Genomic DNA, 21,461 nt, shown 5'->3' on the forward strand with positions numbered 1-21,461 from the left:
ACCCTCCCCTCCTCTGAGCAGGGGGCACCAGACACCCTCCCCTCCTCTGAGCTGGGGGCACCAGACACCCTCCCCTCCTCTGAGCAGGGGGCACCAGACACCCTCCCCTCCTCTGAGCTGGGGGCACCAGACACCCTCCCCTCCTCTGAGCAGGGGGCACCAGACACCCTCCCTTCCTCTGAGCAGGGGGCACCAGACACCCTCCCTTCCTCTGAGCAGGGGGCACCAGACACCCTCCCCTCCACTAAGCAGGGGGCACCAGACACCCTCCCCTCCTCTGAGCTGGGGGCACCAGACACCCTCCCCTCCTCTGAGCTGGGGGCACCAGACACCCTCCCCTCCTCTGAGCTGGGGGCACCAGACACCCTCCCCTCCTCTGAGCTGGGGGCACCAGACACCCTCCCCTCCTCTGAGCAGGGGGCACCAGACACCCTCCCCTCCTCTGAGCTGGGGGCACCAGACACCCTCCCCTCCTCTGAGATGGGGCACCTGGTTAAATGCTGGAGTCTCCCATTGACTATAATGGGGTTCGCTCCTTGGCTCATCACTAATAGTCACATTACAGACGACAGTTTAAAGAAATATGTTTGGGATTACACCTGATTTTGATATAATGGAGCGATGTTAGTGCGAGGGGCGGCTGTCCAGTTATTTTCACGTTTTACGTCTTTTCACAGACGTTTCACTGAAATCTGAATGTTTTATCCCAGTGAAATAGAAGAAAAAGCCTTTCGGAGTTTGTAATCTTGAGATGCAGAACAGTTTGGGATCGGTCTTATCTGGCGTTCCGTCTCCACTGCCTGAATATAATGACACCCGCCGCTATTGGTAACGTCTCTCCGCTCCCTGTAAGTGGATCGTTTGCTTCATTGCACTTTGCAAAGCACAAAACAAATTTCATCAGTATAATCTCCATTTTAGAAAAAGTAGCACAGGCCGTGTATAGAAGCTTCTGGTCTTATTGTAAGGATATTCCCCGTTCTTAGGAGCACAATATTGACGAGCACGCTCAGAGCGGGAAGATTAAGCTCGCAGAGTTACCGCCACCTGAATCACCACCATGACACCGGTGTCTAATAGCGTCCCTCCTCTGTGTCCTGTCTAATACCGCCCCCCCTCCCTTGTGTCCTGCCTAATACCGCCCCTTCCCTGTGTCCTGCCTAATACCGCACCTCCCCTGTGTCCTGTCTAATACCGCACCTCCCCTGTGTCCTGTCTAATACCGTACCCCCCTGTGTCCTGCCTAATACCGCCCCTTCCCTGTGTCCTGCCTAATACCGCACCTCCCCTGTGTCCTGTCTAATAGCGCCCCTCCTCTGTGTCCTGTCTAATACCGCCCCCCCTCCCCTGTGTCCTGTCTAATACCGCACCTCCCCTGTGTCCTGTCTAATACCGCACCTTCCCTGTGTCCTGTCTAATACCGCACCTTCCCTGTGTCCTGTCTAATACCGCACCTTCCCTGTGTCCTGTCTAATACTGCACCTTCCCTGTGTCCTGTCTAATACCGCACCTCCCCTGTGTCCTGTCTAATACCGCACCTCCCCTGTGTCCTGTCTAATACCGCACCTCCCCTGTGTCCTGTCTAATACCGTACCCCCCTGTGTCCTGTCTAATACCGCACCTTCCCTGTGTCCTGTCTAATACTGCCCCTCCCCTGTGTCCTGTCTAAGGGTAGCTTCACACAAACCAGATCACAGCGTATTTTCTGCTGCGATACGCAGCAGATACGCAGCGGATTAGATCTAAATACCTCAACACAGCATCAAATCTACTGCGTATCTGCTGAGTATACGGTGTGTGTTGTACCCTAATACTCCCCTGTGTATTGTCTAATATCGCGCCTCCCTTGTGTCCTGTCTAATACCCCCCCTCCCCTTGTGACTTGTCTAATACCGCCTGTCCCCCGTGTTATGTTGAATACCTCCCCTCCCCTGTGTCCTGTCTAATACTGTGCCCCCCTTATGTCAGGTCTAATACCACCCCTCCCCGTGTCCTATGTAATACGGCCCCTCTCCTGTGTCCTGTCTAAAATGGCCCCTCCCCTGTGTCCTGTCTAATACTGCCCCTCCCCTGTGTCCTGTCTAATACTGCCCCTCCCCTGTGTCCTGTCTAATACTGCCCCTCCCCTGTGTCCTATCTAAAATGGCCACTCCCCTGGTTCCTGTCTAATACGGCCCCTCCCCTGTGTCCTTTCTAATACCGCCCCCCCCTCCCCTGTGTCCTGTCTAATACTGCCTCTCTCCTGTGTCTTGTTTAATACCGCCCCTCCCTTGTCTAATGCCGCCCCTCCTCTGTGTCTTGTCTAATGCCGTCTCTCCCCTGTGTCCTGTCTAATACCGCGCCTCTCCCCTGTGTCTTGTCTAATACCGCGCCTCTCCCTGTGCATATGGTTGTGGAGGCCACCGTCTGGGCACTTCCCTAGCGCTCACATAGTCCAGATTGGGCTCCAGGCCCCGTAGACTTCAGGCCCTCTCAGAAGTTCCTGGTTGTAGGCGACTCATGGCGTCTTAAAGGCAAAGGACAGAGTTTTTATGTTAATTTTAAATCTGATGGGGGGGAAATGAAAGGGAGCAATTACTTACCTCTCCCTGTATCCCCGAAGGTCCAGGACCCCCACTGGAAGCCATGAGTGACCCGGCTGATGGACAGCTTGCTCGGCCAATCAATGACTATAGCGGCATCGCACCCCAGTTATTATCTGGCTGAGCACGCTGTCAATCCATCGGATCTACACAGGAAGCAGACGGCTCCATTCACAGTGTAGTGGCCGAAAGAGAAAAAACACGGCACTCTTATAGCAAGTTAAAGCGACTCTGTCCCGCCATGTAGCTGCCCCCAACGTCCGGTTCGGGTGTTGGCGTCTCTGCCGGTGCCGGTATTTTAAAGAGGCCAGATAGCTTAGTGACACACATTACAAAGTTATATGACTGTAAAAGTGAATTGCCGGAGTACTCCTTTAACCTCTTCATTCCTGCACCGAGCAGCTTTGAGGCGTCGCCATGAGAAACGTTCCTTCACTATTAAACAATTTCCTGAAATGAAACATTCGGTAATTAGTGGAGCGAAGAGCCAGAAGGGGATCCCTGGGCGCTCCCGGTAACCGGCATCCATAGTGCGGCACAGATCTCTAACTATTCCCGTCCTCCTCAGGGCATTACTCGATAACTCTGCTCTTCTCCATCCTTGCAGTAAAGTAACACTCCAGGATTTTCGGCACGTTTTTCCATCTCGTCGTTTTAGGCAGCATTGTAATCTTTACCTTTTTAAAGGAACAATTTGCTCACTGAAAATTGCCGCTGACGCGCCGCGCCGCGCTTTCATCCTACATTTACAGGTTGTGTTTTACATCTAATACCCGATTCTTACATTTTTCCAAACAGACCCCTGAAGTGTATGTACTTATCCAAATCATCAGAAACACGTCGGAGTCTGTGAAGCTATTAGAGGAAGCAAAAGCCTGGTGCCCCTTCCACCCCAGCATCCTCATCCTTGTGCCCCCCTCCACCTAGCACCCTAATCATTGTGCCCCCCTCCACCCAGCACCCTAATCCTTGTGCCCCCTCGACTCCAGCATCCTCATCATTGTGCCCCCTCCACACCAGCATCCTCATCCTTGTGCCCCCTCCACCCCAGCATCCTCATCCCTGTGCCCCTTCCACCCCAGCATCCTCATCCTTGTGCCCCCCTCAACCTAGCACCCTAATCATTGTGCCCCCCTCCACCCAGCACCCTAATCCTTGTGCCCCCTCCACCCAGCACCCTAATCCTTGTGCCCCCTCGACTCCAGCATCTTCATCATTGTGCCCCCTCCACACCAGCATCCTCATCCTTGTGCCCCCTCCACCCCAGCATTCTCATCCCTGTGCCCCCCTCCACCTAGCACCCTAATCATTGTGCCCCCCTCCACCCAGCACCCTAATCCTTGTGCCCCCTCCACCCAGCACCCTAATCCTTGTGCCCCCTCCACCCCAGCATCCTCATCCTTGTGCCCCCCTCCACCTAGAACCCTAATCATTGTGCCCCCCTCCACCTAGCACCCTAATCATTGTGCCCCCCTCCACCCAGTACCCTAATCCTTGTGCCCCCTCCACCCCAGCATCCTCATCCTTGTACCCCCTCCACCCCAGCATCCTCATCATTGTGCCCCCTCCACCCCAGCATCCTCATCCTTGTGCCCCTTCCACCCCAGCATCCTCATCCTTGTGCCCCTTCCACCCCAGCATCCTCATCCTTGTACCCCTTCCACCCCAGCATTGTCATATTTGTGCCCCCTCCACCCCAGCATCCTCATATTTTTGCCCCCTCCCCCCCATCCTTGTGCCCCCTCCACCCCCCTCATCCTTACGCCCCCTCCACCCTCTCATCCTTGTGCCCCCCCATTCTTGTGCCCCCCTCATCCTTGTGCCCCCTCCACCCCCCATCCTTGTGCCCCCTCCACCCCCCTCATCATTGTGCCACCTTCACCCCCTCATCCTTGTGCCCCCTCCACCCTCTCATCCTTGTGCCCCCCCATTCTTGTGCCCCCATCCTTGTACCCCCCACCCCCCATCCTTGTGCCCCCCGCCCCCCCTCATCCTTGTGCCCCCCCACCCTCATCCTTGTGCCCCCTCCACCCTCTCATCCTTGTGCCCCCTTCACCCCCCCATCCTTGTCCTTTCTCCACCCCCCTCATCCTTGTACCCCCCATCCCCATCCTTTTGCCCCCTCCACCACCCCATCCTTGTCTTCCCTCCACCCCCCTCATCCTTGTCCTACCTCCACCCCCCTAATCCTTGTGCCCCCCTCCACCCCCCCCATCCTTGTACCCCCCACCCTCATCCTTGTGTCCCCTCCACCCCATCCTTGTGCCCCCTTCACCCCCCCATCCTTGTCCCCCCTCCACACCCCCATCCTTGTGCCCCCCACCCTCATCCTTGTGCCCCCTCCACCCCACCCTCATCCTTGTGCCCCCTCCACCCTCTCATCCTTGTGCCCCCTTCACCCCCCATCCTTATGCCCCCTCCACCCCCCCCATCCTTATGCCCCCCCACCCTCATCCTTGTGCTTCCCCCCCCATCCTTGTGCCCCCTCCACCCTCCTTGTGCCCCCTCCACCCTCCTTGTGCCCCTTCATCGCCATCTTTTATACTAATTGATATTTTGGAATAAAACAAGTTCCACAGAACTACAGGATAATCGGCGGCTCCATTGTACCAGTTATGAGATCTCATCCTTTTAGGAAAAATTTCTTCCAGAGAGAATGTAGACGGCTGAAGACTTATTATTCTTTAGTGGAAAGAAAAAAACTCTATTTCAGTATTGTAGGTAATTCAGCCGCTGATCTGCGCGGAGCGGAGGGACGATGAATAGGAGGAGACGCTGACAGGAATATTAGTTGGGTTTTATTCAATGTTTAATTTTCCTTCACATTACTTTCCCTGGACTCCTCCATCTACTCCAGCCCCTTCTATATTGTTCCATAGCTTTCCCTGGACTCCTCCATCTCCTCCAGCCCCTTCTATATCAGTCCATAGCTTTCCCTGGACTCCTCCAGCCCCTTCTATATCAGTCCATAGCTTTCCCTGGACTCCTCCATCTCCTCCAGCCCCTTCTATATCAGTCCATAGCTTTCCATGGCCGCACAGGAGGTCGTGGTTACATCAGGCCTTACAGTAGATGGGGAGAACATGGCACATAGTTCTACATGTCACATTTATGTCCCCATCTCCTAGCATAAGGCTGTGGGGTCGGACATGACTTTGGTTTTGTAGAGCATGGTGCGAGACCAGAACTACCAGACCCAAACCATTTTATACCTTCCACCCCCGCCCCCCTTCATACCGTCCCCCCCCCCACTTTTCCCCTCACCTTTCATAAAGACACCACAGCCACCGATTTGGCTAATTATGGGCACAGCAGCCAATATTTATTTTTAAAACAGAACATACTAAGAATGTTACTTATTCCAAAAATGTTATAACGGTAACTCTTCTAAAGCGTATTTACACCTTGAGGGAGGTCCTTGTAGCTACGTAGGCCTGACACCCACACGGAACTTGACCAATTGTATATTGCCTCCAGCCGCCCTGCCAGACACAGAGCCGAATATGGCTACCACTCCAACCACCGCTTTATGGTGATACACCCTTAATCGAGAGCCAATAATGCACCAGACCGCCATTAATAATTTTAGTAACTGAAAAGGAGGGTCGTATCCAGGATGATCCCACCCCCCAATTTTTTATTTTTTTTTACCTCCAACTACAAGGACACCCCCCGACTGCAATGACACCCCAACTTAAGGAAAACAAAGTCAGCTGGCACTGGACGGTGGGCACTCCCTGCGCTCTACTGTCTTCCCGCCCAGCGCCTGTCCCCTTATTTAGACTAAGCCCCACCCCCCAACGCCTCCTACGTCCCTACCCTCCTACAAACCCCAGTCATAGGTGCCTCCACGTACACCTGCAGCCCGCTCCGGCCCCTTCTAGACATGATGTAGAATGGAGACAGCAGGATAGAGTGTGGTGGATGCAACGGATTACTGTAACTCCAATTAAAGTGAGTGGGATTTGAGCTCCCACTATACAGTTACAGAGCCTTCTGCCTCAATCATTGTGTACAACTATGGCGAATAGCTGGATGGCACAGGTCCCGGATGTCAGACCCCACTGATCAGAGATTGATAGATGATCCTTAGAATAAGTCATTACTCTTTAAGGGTTTGTAATGGTATGGGATTGGTGCGGTGCCTCTGAGCTGTAGATGTTGGTGGCATAGTTCAGCAGGGATAGGAGGGGGAGTGAGGAGGCATTCCAGCCTGTAGCTCGTCACAGCTCGGTAACGCCTCTTTGACTCTTTTCAACAGAGAATACAAGTATTTTTCCACATCCTGGTGTACAGACAGATATATGAAAAGTACCGTGTGCCTCTAACCTCACAGCATCTGACAGTATCCGCAGTTTGGAACTTGAATTACAGCTGACAGATTGCCTGACAAGAGGAAGTCCCTGGAACACTATAATCAGCAGGCGGACAGGGGGTGAGAGAAAAGAATATACAACTCACCCCTCCTCGTGCCTCTCCCGGGTCCCGTTCACAGCAGCCGGCCAGTGGTGTCCAGCTCCGGTCACTGATTGGCTGAGCAATTACTCAGCCAGGGATTTGACGCTGCAGCTAGCAGAGCCGCAGGACCCCGGCTGCTGTGAATGCGACTCAAAAGTCAGAAAATCTTTAGAAGTTAGAATCCTTAGGAAATTTTCTGAAAGGTGAGGGTGGACAAATCTGTTCTGCTGTTGGTCCTGTGGATACCTGGTTAAATGCTGCAGAGAATCTAAGAAATTATAATCCTGAGAAATTAGAGTCTTTAGGAAATTTTCAGAAGCATGAGGGTGGACACAAGTGCTGGGTGGACGCATCAGTTTGGTGGATCCATTTGCTGGGTGGATCCATCTGTTGGGTGGACGCATCGGTTTGGTGGATTCATCTGCTGGGTGCACCTATCTGTTGGGTGGACACACCGGTTTGGTGAACCCATCTAGGTGGGTGGACGCATCGGTTTGGTGGACCCATCTGCTGGGTGGACGCATTGGTTTGGTGGACCCATCTGCTGGGTGGACACATTGGTTTGGTGGACCCATCTGCTGGGTGGACACATTTGCTGGGTAAACAAATTGGTTCGGTGGACCCATCTGCTGGGTGGAAACTGGTTGGGTGGACCCATTGGTTGGGTGAATACAAGTGCTGGATGGATGCATCGGTTTTCTGGACACATTTGCTGAATGGACCATTGGTTGGATTGACACATCAGTTGGTTGGATGCATCGGTTTTGTGGACACATTTGCTGTGTGGACCATCAGTTGGGTGGACACATCAGTTGGGTGGATGCATCTGGTGGACACATCTCTTGAGGATACTGTGCAGAATTCGTCCCGTCCTGTAGAGCAGAGCATGTATCATTCTCCATAGCAGCTTCATTTTACAAAGTGTTTGCAACAATTTGTCATGAAACCAGTCCAGTCCGCTGACTCAATCTACACACTACACGTAAAGCAATAATTTATCCTAACATAGCCAGAGACATAATTTCATCCAGGATTTATACTTCAGCCAGTGGAGGAGATGATAAATGGAAGATGTGAAGATGCAATAAAGTTTTGATTAAGACGTAACCTTATTAATATTTTAGCGGGATGGTAACGACGGGATCAACGGAGAGGACGGATTCCCTTTATAAATAAGGTTAAATCCTGTGTGAAGGACTGGAGTGCAGTGATGGAGCGTTCCTTATGGTGACGGCTTCTCTATGGAGCTTTAGAGCAAGGTTCCTCATGTGCCCCAGTTCATTGGAAGACACTCTGCAGCCAATGTATGATAAGTAACCGAAACCAGAATGTGAATATTTCTTTGCTGTTTCCTATTTTCCTCGGGCTGCACCACATGACTCCATAACAAGTAGCAGCCTATTGACGCAGCATTGAATTCTGCCTTTAGATTAATAAGTGTGAGCGCCCAGATTGCTGCTATAGTAGTTGTAAATTGCTGCTAAACAGACATGATGTGTAACAGCGTGGCTTGTCAGTCGTCGGTGTTAAAGACATATTGGCCCCAGTAACTACCTGGCATCATACGTTACTTTTTCATTTACAAATGTTCTAAATTGGTTGTTGATGGGAAAAACAAAGTGCAAGAGAAGTAATGTTAAAGAAAAATGGAAGAACCTCGGGAGAAGCAGGGTGGTGGACAGCACCCAAACACAGAGGAGCATCGGGATCCCAGTACACCAGGGAGACGTCCTCACTCCCACCAGCCAGACCAATGTAGAGGGGAGCATCGAGATCCCAGTACACCAGGTAGACGTCCTCACTCCCACCAGCCAAACCAATGTAGAGGGGAGCATCGAGATCCCAGTACACCAGGGAGATGTCCTCACTCCCACCAGCCACACCAACGTACAACAATAACATCCATCATATCTTGGTTCAATAACTTACAGGGTAATACAAGATGTCATCTTCTTAAGAGACCCCAGTATTGAAGATCGCCAGAACTTTGCTTTATTAATAAAGAATGTTAACAGATGATGCATCATGTGGCCTGTTTTGAAGGGTTTTGAATAAGAGAAGGGTTGGTGGGTAAGGATAGTGACATAGGAGAAGGGCTGGTGGGTAAGGATAGTGACATAGGAGGGTTGGTAGGTAAGGATAGTGACATAGGAGAAGGGTTGGTAGGTAAGGATAGTGACATAGGAGAAGGGTTGGTGGGTAAGGATAGTGACATAGGAGAAGGGCTGGTGGGTAAGGATAGTGACATAGGAGGGTTGGTAGGTAAGGATAGTGACATAGGAGAAGGGCTGGTGGGTAAGGATAGTGACATAGAAAAAGGGTTGGTAGGTAAGGATAGTGACATAGAAGGGTTGGTAGGTAAGGATAGTGACATAGGAGAAGTGTTGGTGGGTAAGGATAGTGACATAGGAGAAGGGTTGGTGGGTAAGGATAGTGACATAGGAGAAGGGTTGGTAGGTAAGGATAGTGACAGGAGAAGGGTTGGTGGGTAAGGATAGTGACATAGGAGAAGGGTTGGTAGGTAAGGATAGTGACATAGGAGAAGTGTTGGTGGGTAACGATAGTGACATAGGAGGATTGGTAGGTAAGGATAGTGACATAGGAGAAGGGTTGGTGGGTAAGGATAGTGACATAGGAGAAGGGTTGGTGGGTAAGGATAGTGACATAGGAGAAAGGTTGGTGGGTAAGGATAGTGACATAGGAGAAGGTTTGGTAGGTAAGGATAGTGACATAGGAGAAGGGTTGGTAGGTAAGGATAGTGACATAGGAGAAAGTTTGGTAGGTAAGGATAGTGACATAGAAGGGTTGGTAGGTAAGGATAGTGACATAGGAGAAGGGTTGGTAGGTAAGGATAATGACATAGGAGAAGGGTTGGTAGGTAAGGATAGTGACATAGGAGAAGGGTTGGTAAGGAAGGATAGTGACATAGGAGAAGGGTTGGTAGGTAAGGATAGTGACATAGGAGAAGGGTTGGTAGGTAAGGATAGTGACATAGGAGAAGGGTTGGTGGGTAACGATAGTGACATAGGAGAAGGGTTGGTAGGTAAGGATAGTGACATAGGAGAAGGGTTGGTGGGTAAGCATAGTGACATAGGAGAAGGGTTGGTAGGTAAGGATAGTGACATAGGAGAAGGGTTGGTAGGTAAGGATAGTGACATAGGAGAAGGGTTGGTAGCTTAGGATAGTGACAGGAGAAGGGTTGGTAGGTAAGGATAGTGACATAGGAGAAGGGTTGGTAGGTAAGGATAGTGACATAGGAGAAGGGTTGGTAGGTAAGGATAGTGACATAGGAGAAGGGTTGGTAGCTTAGGATAGTGACAGGAGAAGGGTTGGTAGGTAAGGATAGTGACATAGGAGAAGGGTTGGTGGGTAAGCATAGTGACATAGGAGAAGGGTTGGTAGGTAAGGATAGTGACATAGGAGAAGTGTTGGTGGGTAAGGATAGTGACATAGGAGAAGGGTTGGTAGGTAAGGACAATGACATAGGAGAAGGGTTGGTAGGTAAGGATAGTGACATAGGAGAAGGGTTGGTGGGTAAGGATAGTGACATAGGAGAAGGGTTGGTGGGTAAGGATAGTGACATAGGAGAAGGGTTGGTGGGTAAGGATAGTGACATAGGAGAAGGGTTGGTGGGTAAGGATAGTGACATAGGAGAAGGGTTGGTGGGTAAGGGTAGTGACATAGAAGAAGGGTTGGTGGGTAAGGATAGTGACATAGGAGAAGGGTTGGTAGGTAAGGATAGTGACATAGGAGAAGGGTTGGTGGGTAAGGATAGTGACATAGGAGAAGGGTTGGTGGGTAAGGATAGTGACATAGAAGAAGGGTTGGTGGGTAAGGATAGTGACATAGGAGAAGGGTTGGTAGGTAAGGATAGTGACATAGGAGAAGGGTTGGTAGGTAAAGATAGTGACATATATAAAGGTTTCCATGATGTCCCCCCCTTTCCCTTCTTCCTCCTGTAACATATATAAAGGTTTCCATCATGTCCTTCCTTTCCCTTCTTCCTCCTGTAACATATATAAAGGTTTCCATCATGTCCCCCTTTCCCTTCTTCCCCCTGTAACATATATAAAGGTTTCCATCATGTACCCCCTTTCCCTTCTTCCTTTTTGTAACATATAGAAAGGTTTCCATCATGTCCTCCCTTTCCCTTCTTCCTCCTGTAACATATAGAAAGGTTTCCATCATGTCCTCCTTCCTTTCCCTTCTTCCCCCTGTAACATATATAAAGGTTTCCATCATGTCCTCCCTTTCCCTTCTTCCTCCTGTAACATATAGAAAGGTTTCCATCATGTCCTTCCTTTCCCTTCTTCCCCCTGTAGCATATATAAAGGTTTCCATCATGTCCCCCCTTTCCCTTCTTCCCCCTGAAACATATATAAAGGTTTCCATCATGTCCTTCCTTTCCCTTCTTCCCCCTGTAACATATATAAAGGTTTCCATCATGTCCCCCTTTCCCTTCTTCCTCCTGTAACATATATAAAGGTTTCCATCATGTCCTCCCTTTCCCTTCTTCCTCCTGTAACATATATAAAGGTTTCCATCATGTCCTCCCCTTTCCCTTCTTCCTCCTGTAACATTTATAAAGGTTTCCATCATGTCCTCCCTTTCCCTTCTTCCTCCTGTAACATTTATAAAGGTTTCCATCATGTCCTCCCTTTCCCTTCTTCCTCCTGTAACATATATAAAGGTTTCCATCATGTCCTCCCCTTTCCCTTCTTCCTCCTGTAACATATATAAAGGTTTCCATCATGTCCTTCCTTTCCCTTCTTCCCCCTGTAACATTTATAAAGGTTTCCATCATGTCCTCCCTTTCCCTTCTTCCCCCTGTAACATATATAAAGGTTTCCATCATGTCCTCCCTTTCCCTTCTTCCTCCTGTAACATATAGAAAGGTTTCCATCATGTCCTCCCTTTCCCTTCTTCCCCCTTAAACATATATAAAGGTTTCCATCATGTCCTTCCTTTCCCTTCTTCCCCCTGTAACATATATAAAGGTTTCCATCATGTCCCCCTTTCCCTTCTTCCTCCTGTAACATATATAAAGGTTTCCATCATGTCCTCCCTTTCCCTTCTTCCTCCTGTAACATATATAAAGGTTTCCATCATGTCCTCCCCTTTCCCTTCTTCCCCCTGTAACATATATAAAGGTTTCCATCATGTCCTCCCTTTCCCTTCTTCCTCCTGTAACATATAGAAAGGTTTCCATCATGTCCTCCCTTTCCCTTCTTCCCCCTGAAACATATATAAAGGTTTCCATCATGTCCTTCCTTTCCCTTCTTCCCCCTGTAACATATATAAAGGTTTCCATCATGTCCCCCTTTCCCTTCTTCCTCCTGTAACATATATAAAGGTTTCCATCATGTCCTCCCTTTCCCTTCTTCCTCCTGTAACATATATAAAGGTTTCCATCATGTCCCCCTTTCCCTTCTTCCTCCTGTAACATATATAAAGGTTTCCATCATGTCCTCCCTTTCCCTTCTTCCTCCTGTAACATATATAAAGGTTTCCATCATGTCCTCCCCTTTCCCTTCTTCCTCCTGTAACATTTATAAAGGTTTCCATCATGTCCTCCCTTTCCCTTCTTCCTCCTGTAACATTTATAAAGGTTTCCATCATGTCCTCCCTTTCCCTTCTTCCTCCTGTAACATATATAAAGGTTTCCATCATGTCCTCCCCTTTCCCTTCTTCCTCCTGTAACATATATAAAGGTTTCCATCATGTCCTTCCTTTCCCTTCTTCCCCCTGTAACATTTATAAAGGTTTCCATCATGTCCTCCCTTTCCCTTCTTCCCCCTGTAACATATATAAAGGTTTCCATCATGTCCTCCCTTTCCCTTCTTCCTCCTGTAACATATAGAAAGGTTTCCATCATGTCCTCCCTTTCCCTTCTTCCTCCTGTAACATATATAAAGGTTTCCATCATGTCCTCCTTTCCCTTCTTCCTCCTGTAACATATATAAAGGTTCCCATCATGTCCTCCCTTTCCCTTCTTCCTCCTGTAACTTGCAGTATAGAAGGTTTCCAAATTGTCCTGCTTTCCCTTCTTCCTTTTTGTAACATATATAAAGGTTTCCATGTGGACAGTCTGTGAGGAGAGGACAGAATAGATGAAGTGTATGAGGAGAGGGCAGAATAGCGTCAGTCTATGAGGAGGGGGTCAGAGCCCTATTACACGGGACGATTATCGTGCGAAAAATCGTTATATCATTCGAATTTAAATGATAATTGTTCTGTGTAATTGCAGGCAACGATCGAAAAATCGTTCGTATGTCGTTGATCGTTGATTTAGATCTGAACCTAAAATTATTGTTAATCGTTTGCTGTAATTCCACGTTCGTTCATTCAAGTTCTGCATTTTTTCACTAGTCGTTCAGTGTAATAGCATATTGCCCATTGTTTTCCTGAGATCAGAAGGAATAAACGATCGTAATAACGATGGTATCTAACGACCATCGTTCTGTGTAATATGGTGAACGATTTCAGGTTAACAATAAACAATCTTGTTTGCGATCGTTTATTGTTAATCTTTAAAAATCGCCCCATGTAATAGGACCCTCAGTCTATAAGGATAGGGTCAGTCTATGAGGAGAGGGTCAGTCTAGGAGGAGAGGGTCAGTCTATGAGGAGTGGGTCAGTCTAGGAGGAGAGGGTCAGTCTATAAGGAGAGGGTCAGTCTATAAGGAGAGGGTCAGTCTATAAGGAGAGGGTCAGTCTATAAGGAGAGGGTCAGTCTATGAGGATAGGGTCAGTCTATGAGGAGAGGGTCAGTCTATGAGGAGAGGGTCAGTCTAGGAGGAGAGGGTCAGTCTATGAGGAGAGGGTCAGTCTATGAGGAGAGGGTCAGTCTATAAGGATAGGGTCAGTCTATGAGGAGAGGGTCAGTCTAGGAGGAGAGGGTCAGTCTATGAGGAGTGGGTCAGTCTAGGAGGAGAGGGTCAGTCTATGAGGAGTGGGTCAGTCTAGGAGGAGAGGGTCAGTCTATGAGGAGAGGGTCAGTCTATGAGGAGAGGGTCAGTCTATGAGGAGAGGGTCAGTCTATGAGGAGAGGGTTAGTCTATGAGGAGAGGGTCAGTCTATGAGGATAGGGTCAGTCTATGAGGAGAGGGTCAGTCTATGAGGAGAGGGTCAGTCTATGAGGAGAGGGTCAGTCTATGAGGAGAGGGTCAGTCTATGAGGAGAGGGTCAGTCTATGAGGAGAGGGTTAGTCTATGAGGAGAGGGTCAGTCTATGAGGATAGGGTCAGTCTATGAGGAGAGGGTCAGTCTATGAGGAGAGGGTCAGTCTATGAGGAGAGGCTCAGTCTATGAGGAGAGGGTCAGTCTATGAGGAGAGGGTCAGTCTATGAGGAGAGGGTCAGTCTATGAGGATAGGGTCAGTCTATGAGGAGAGGGTCAGTCTATGAGGAGAGGGTCAGTCTATGAGGAGAGGGTCAGTCTATGAGGATAGGGTCAGTCTATGAGGAGAGGGTCAGTCTATGAGGAGAGGGTCAGTCTATGAGGAGAGGGTCAGTCTATGAGGAGAGGGTCAGTCTATGAGGAGAGGGTCAGTCTATTAGGAGAGGGTCAGTCTATGAGGAGAGGGTCAGTCTATGAGGAGAGGGTCAGTCTATTAGGAGAGGGTCAGTCTATGAGGAGAGGGTCAGTCTATGAGGAGAGGGTCAGTCTATGAGGAGAGGCTCAGTCTATGAGGAGAGGGTCAGTCTATGAGGAGACTTTGCTCTGGACCAGATGTCGCTGCTCTCTATGTAAAACATTTGCGCATTTCATGAGTTTGTTGCGGAATCCTTGTCACTCCTGGAACCTTACAGTCGGCCTTAGAGTAAGGAGATCTGTAATAACTCTTTGTTCAGTTGGGTCGCCTTCCACCCCCGGGCCGTTATATAGTGTTCTGCCCCTAACCCTTCTCATGTTCCCTTCTCTTGTGTGCGAAAGGCTCGGCACATGGCATTGTTAGATTACGCCGCCGTGTTATTTTATAATAGACATAGCGCTGCCGCCGCTGCCGCCGCTGTACTGTCAGAGGGAAAGGTGAATTAATGGCATTTGCAAATGTCAGAGATTATCTTCCCACTGTTATTGGAGTTTATAGGAGTCGGTCCAGGGCATTCGATTACAATTATTTCTACCACAATTGGTTATCTCAAGAAATAGCTAATTATCCTGCGATGACGGGAGAGCCGGCGGGAAAGTTGCTTAGTTACCTCAGAGGCTATGGAAGTCACCGGCAGGCAAGAAACCATCGGAAACATTGTTCCAACCGTTCTTAGCTGTAGATCTATGTGTCCCCTGTGGTATCGTCTTGTGGAGCATCACCCCCGTCCTCCTACTGCCGCTATCTATACGGATTTGGGTGAATGACGAGCAGGGATTTTACCGTCTCTACTTTTGCAGCTTTTGCATTAATACTTTGGGTTTAAATAACATTTCATAAAGCATGAAAACAAATACCGATAACTAGAGATGAGCGGACATCCAGCACCGTTGGGTTAGCCTGAACCTGAACTCTCGGTATTCGATTACTGGTGGCTGAAGAAGCTGGATGCCGGCCTAGGAAGCCCGGGAAAATATGGAGGGAGCCATAGACCAGTAGTGTCAGACTCCGGCCCTCCAGCTGAACTACAATCCCCATCATGCCTGGAGAGCTAAAGCTTTGGCTGCCCAGGCATGGTGGGAAATGTAGTTCAGCTGCAGGGCCGGAGTCTGACACCTCTGGTCTATGATTGTCTTCATGTTTTCCCGGGCTTCCTAGGCGGTATAAAGCTTCTTCAGCCACCGGTAATCGAATGCCGAGAGTTCAGGTTCCGACAAACCAGAACACACTTGAACTTCTCTCTGATGACTAGTATAATCTACAAAGAGTAACAACCCGCGGTGTGGCCCCACCATGACATCTCACCATCCTGGCTCCACGTTTTAGAGCTGTGAGTAGAACGGTTGGGTTCTTATCTATCGCTTTGTGTCTTGTTGGAGGAAATGTCATTAACCAAAGCTACGGGGGGGGGGGGGGGGGGGGGGGGGGGCACATAGATATCCAGCCGTTTATTACATAAGACAATAACACTCCCACAGCTATAAACCCGCAGCCTCCTATGACCGGATATCTAGGAGAATGTTCTAAGACCGTGAATGATCAGTGTCTTATCAGTCTTCTACGTAGAAAATCTTAATTTAGTCCGACAACAGCAAGGGTTCAGTCCTGAGTTGTTATGGTGGTGCAGTATAGGAAAAGGTTGTAATGGCCCTGAGCCCTATACATGACCCCACATGTGCACTGAGACCCCGGGGCAGAGCCCCTGACCCCCGGACAGGATCCCCCCATCCACCTGTGCACTGAGACCCCGAGGCTGTGCCCCTGACCTCCGTACAGGATCCCCCCACCCACATGTGTAATGAGACCCCAAGGCAGAGCCCCTGACCTCCGTACAGGATCCCCCCACCCACATGTGTAATGAGACCCCAAGGCAGAGCCCCTGACCTCCGTACAGGATCCCCCCACCCACATGTGCACTGAGACCCCGAGGCTGTGCCCCTAACCTCTGTACAGAATCCCCCCACCCACATGTGCACTGAGACCCCGAGGCAGAGCCCCTGACCCCCGGACAGGATCCCCCCACCCACCTGTGCACTGAGACCCCGAGGCAGAGCCCCCGACCTCCGTACAGGATCCCCCCACCCACATGTGCACTGAGACCCCGGGGCAAAGCCCCTGACCTCCGTACAGGATCCCCCCACCCACATGTGCACTGAGACCCCGGGGCAAAGCCCCTGACCTCCGTACAGGATCCCCCCACCCACCTGTGCACTGAGACCCCGAGGCAGAGCCCCTGACCTCCACACAGGATCCCCCCACCCACCTGTGCACTGAGACCCCGAGGCAGAGCCCCTGACCTCCGTACAGGATCCCCCCACCCACATGTGTAATGAGACCCCAAGGCAGAGCCCCTGACCTCCGTACAGGATCCCCCCACCCACATGTGCACTGAGACCCCGAGGCAGAGCCCCTGACCTCCGTACAGGATCCCCCCACCCACCTGTGCACTGAGACCCCGAGGCTGTATCCCAGACCTCCGTACAGGATGCCCCCACCCACATGTGTAATGAGACCCCAAGGCAGAGCCCCTGACCTCCGTACAGGATCCCCCCACCCACATGTGCACTGAGACCCCGAGGCTGTGCCCCTAACCTCCGTACAGAATCCCCCCACCCACATGTGCACTGAGACCCCGAGGCAGAGCCCCCGACCTCCGTACAGGATCCCCCCACCCACATGTGCACTGAGACCCCGAGGCTGTGCCCCTGACCTCCGGACAGGATCCCCCCACCCACATGTGCACTGAGACCCCGAGGCAGAGCCCCTGACCTCCACACAGGATCCCCCCACCCACCTGTGCACTGAGACCCCGAGGCAGAGCCCCCGACCTCCGGACAGGATCCCCCCACCCACATGTGTAATGAGACCCCTAGGCAGAGCCCCTGACCTCCGTACAGGATCCCCCCACCCACATGTGTAATGAGACCCCGGGGCATAGCCCCTGACCTCCGTACAGGATCCCCCCACCCACCTGTGCACTGAGACCCCGAGGCAGAGCCCCTGACCTCCGGACAGGATCCCCCCACCCACATGTGCACTGAGACCCCGAGGCTATGCTCCTGACCTCCGCTCAGTCCCCACTGCTGTCCACTTTTTCCTGGTTCCTGTGATGTTTTACCCAGTGATTGGCTGATGAGACATTGTAACAACCAGCACTGAAGACCGACTGTGCCACCTAACCAGGTTTTCATTCTTTTATACAAGGACTTGGGCTTCTCGACAGAGGACACCAGAGTTCGGCCTCTAGACGTGTTCCGGGATCAGCTAGCTGCTGGCTTCGGGGCCAACAAGACCACAATATGAGGCAATCGGGGTTTGGGCAAAAGAGTAATGTAGACCCAAAATTATATTTCCTTTCTGTTTTAGGCAACGCCATCAGACCAATCGCTCTCCGGGCGGTCTCGGCCATTGCTCGCGCCATTCCTGGATTTCCTATTCTTGCCACTGGTGGGATTGACTCGGCAGAGAGTGGGCTGCAGTTTCTCCATAGCGGAGCCTCAGTGCTGCAGGTAAGGAGAAGACGTCTTATTCTCTGATATAGAAAAGTGATGAATCTTCTCTCAGTGGCTTCCAGGTGAGTCGACTCAGTGTTACAGGAATTCTGGGAGTTTATTTTTCTTGGGTAATAAATATTCATTGTTACTGTGAGGAGTAAAGTTACTAGAAACAATGTTTCAATATTAAATGTGTAAACTAAAAAAACAAGGCTTTTCTGTTTATAGGCAGTGCCCCATCTGTGCTCAGGTTGTGTCTGGTATTACACCTCAGCTAAACTGACGTAACTGGCAAAGCTGCAGTACCACACATGGCCTGTGGACTGGAGGGAAGCTGTTCTCTTGAAGAACGCAGCCATGCTCTTTGGATTCTGTAAAATTCCTTAACTACTTTAAGGAGTTTTCTTTGATTTTCAGTATTTATTTTGGGGGTAAAGGGTCTAATAACATGGCTGACCTGAATTCTTGTGGAGTTTTCTGTAATGTTGGGTAATGTGGGCTGATGCTTGTGTGTGCGCACGACCGGTCCTGGGGACTCTTCACCAATAATGAGAGTATAGTGAGACTGGCCCGTCCCTGTGGAGGCCTCCAGTAATGGGTGACACCATGAGGATGGGTGACTCCGGGATCATCCATATTCACACTCTTGTGACCTCCACAATACCTTCCATCCTGTAACACCAGCACCATCCCCACCACTCCCTCAGTAATGGGTGACACCATGAGGATGGGTGACTCCGGGATCATCCATATTCACACACTTGTGACCTCCACAATACCTTCCATCCTGTAAGCACCAGCACCATCCCCACCACTCCCTCAGTAATGGGTGACACCATGAGGATGGGTGACTCCGGGATCATCCATATTCACACTCTTGTGACCTCCACAATACCTTCCATCCTGTACCACCAGCCGCCATCCCCACCACTCCTTTAGTAATGGGTGACACCATGAGGATGGGTGACTCTGGGATCATCCATATTCACACACTTGTGACCTCCACAATACCTTCCATCCTGTAACACCAGCCGCCATCCCCACCGACCCCCAGTAGGAGATAAATATTTCATGATTATAATTACAGCTTCTGCTGGTTGTTGCTCCGCGCCGGAGCGTAATACCTACCTCTGGAGCCTATAATGAGGCAATAAGTGCTGATTTTCTTAGGGTTTAATGTGACATGCAATGTATACAGTGAATATTTAACCAGGTCATTATTACTTATTTCCATAATTGCTCCATATAATATCTCCCCCAAGGTGTCTTACTTGGCCTTGCTAAGTGCTTGATAAAGTGGAAGCGTTTGATTAAAGCATCAAGGGCAGCGGGAGATCCGCCGCCACCGTACACTTAACTGTACTGCTTTATATTACGCATCCGCCACCGGAGGACAGTGATATGAGGGGTGTGGGTGATATGAGAGGTGTCAGTGACGTGAGGTGTGTCGGTGATGTGAGGTGTGTCGCTGATACGAGGCGTGTGTGTGATGTGAGGCGTGTGGGTGATGTGAGGCGTGTCGGTGATGTGAGAGGTGTGGGTGATGTGAGGCGTGTCGGTGATGTGAGAGGTGTGGGTGATGTGAGGCGTGTGGGTGACGTGAGGCGTGTCGGTGATGTGAGAGGTGTGGGTGATGTGAGAGGTGTGGGTGATGTGAGGCGTGTCGGTGATGTGAGAGGTGTGGGTGATGTGAGGCGTGTCGGTGATGTGAGAGGTGTGGGTGATGTGAGGCGTGTCGGTGATGTGAGGGGTGTGGGTGATGTGAGGGGTGTCGGTGATGTTAGGTGTGTCGGTGATGTGAGGGGTGTGAGTGATGTGAGGTGTGTCGGTGATGTGAGGTGTGTCGGTGATGTGAGGGGTGTGGGTGATGTGAGATGTTTCGGTGATGTGAGGGTTGTGGGTGACGTGAGGCGTGTCGGTGATGTGAGTCGTGTCGGTGATGTGAGTCGTGTCGGTGATGTGAGTCGTGTCGGTGATGTGAGTCGTGTCGGTGATGTGAGTCGTGACGGTGATGTGAGTCGTGTCGGTGATGTGAGGTGTGTCGGTGATGTGAGGCGTGTCGGTGACGTGAGGCTTGTCGGTGATACGAGGCTTGTCGGTGATGTGAGGCGTGTCGGTGATGTGAGGGGTGTGGGTGATGTGAGGTGTGTCGGTGATACGAGGCGTGTCGGTGATGTGAGGCGTGTCGGTGATCTGAGGTGTGTCGGTGATGTGAGGGGTGTGGGTGACGTAAGGCGTGTCGGTGACGTGAGGCGTGTCGGTGACGTGAGGGGTGTGGGTGATGTGAGGGGTGTGGGTGATGTGAGGGGTGTGGGTGATGTGAGGTGTGTCGGTCATGTGAGGGGTGGGTGATGTGAGGCGTGTCGGTGATGTGAGTCGTGTCGGTGATGTGAGGGGTGTCGGTGATGTGAGGCGTGTCGGTGATGTGAGTCGTGTCGGTGATGTGAGGCGTGTCGGTGATGTGAGCGGTGTGGGTGATGTGAGGGGTGTGGGTGATGTGAGGTGTGTCGGTGATGTGAAGTGTGTGGGTGATGTGAGGTGTTTCGGTGATGTGAGGGTGGTGGTGATGTGAGGTGTTTCGGTGATGTGAGGGGTGTGGCTGATGTGAGGTGTGTCGGTGATGTGAGGCGTGTCGGTGATGTGAGTCGTGTCAGTGATGTGAGTCGTGTCGGTCATGTGAGGCGTGTCGGTGATGTGAGGGGTGTTGGTGATGTGAGGCGTGTCGGTGATGTGAGGGGTGTTGGTGATGTGAGGCGTGTCGGTGATGTGAGGCGTGTCGGTGATGTGAGGGGTGTGGGTGATGTGAGGTGTGTCGGTGATACGAGGCGTGTCGGTGATGTGAGGGATGTGGGTAATGTGAGGCGTGTCGGTGATGTGAGAGGTGTGGGTGACTTGAGGCGTGTCGGTGATGTAAGGCGTGTCGGTGACGTGAGGCGTGTCGGTGACGTGAGGTGTGCCGGTGACGTGAGGCATGTCAGTGATGTGAGGCGTGTCGGTAATGTGAGGCGTCTCGGTGATGTGAGGTGTGTCGGTGATGTGAGGTGTGTCGGTGATACGAGGCGTGTCGGTGATGTGAGGCGTGTCGGTGATGTGAGGCGTGTCGGTGATGTGAGGCGTGTCGGTGACGTGAGGGGTGTGGGTGATGTGAGGGGTGTGGGTGACGTGAGGCGTGTCGGTGACGTGAGGGGTGTGGGTGATGTGAGGGGTGTGGGTGATGTGAAGTGTGTCGGTCATGTGAGGGGTGTGTGTGATGTGAGGGGTGTGGGTGATGTGAGGCGTGTCGGTGATGTGAGTCGTGTCGGTGATGTGAGGCGTGTCGGTGATGTGAGGGGTG

The 21,461-nt window shown here is 51.1% G+C and overlaps 1 protein-coding gene across 6 annotated transcripts in view; it reads left to right on the forward strand.

The window, feature by feature from the left end:
- DPYD (dihydropyrimidine dehydrogenase) overlaps positions 1-21,461 on the forward strand; it is an 850,395-nt gene that overhangs the window by 630,468 nt on the left and 198,466 nt on the right. For all 6 annotated transcript variants that reach the window (XR_011362703.1, XR_011362702.1, XM_069967717.1 and 3 more), the window contains one exon: positions 18,000-18,142. Coding sequence is in view for 4 of the 6 variants with exons in the window: in XM_069967717.1 (XP_069823818.1) it covers positions 18,000-18,142 (143 nt within the window). In the remaining 2 variants the exon portion in view is untranslated. The remainder of the gene's footprint in view (positions 1-17,999; positions 18,143-21,461) is intronic.

The sequence above is a fragment of the Dendropsophus ebraccatus genome, chromosome 4, assembly GCF_027789765.1.
Source record: "Dendropsophus ebraccatus isolate aDenEbr1 chromosome 4, aDenEbr1.pat, whole genome shotgun sequence".
Lineage (NCBI taxonomy): Eukaryota > Metazoa > Chordata > Amphibia > Anura > Hylidae > Dendropsophus > Dendropsophus ebraccatus.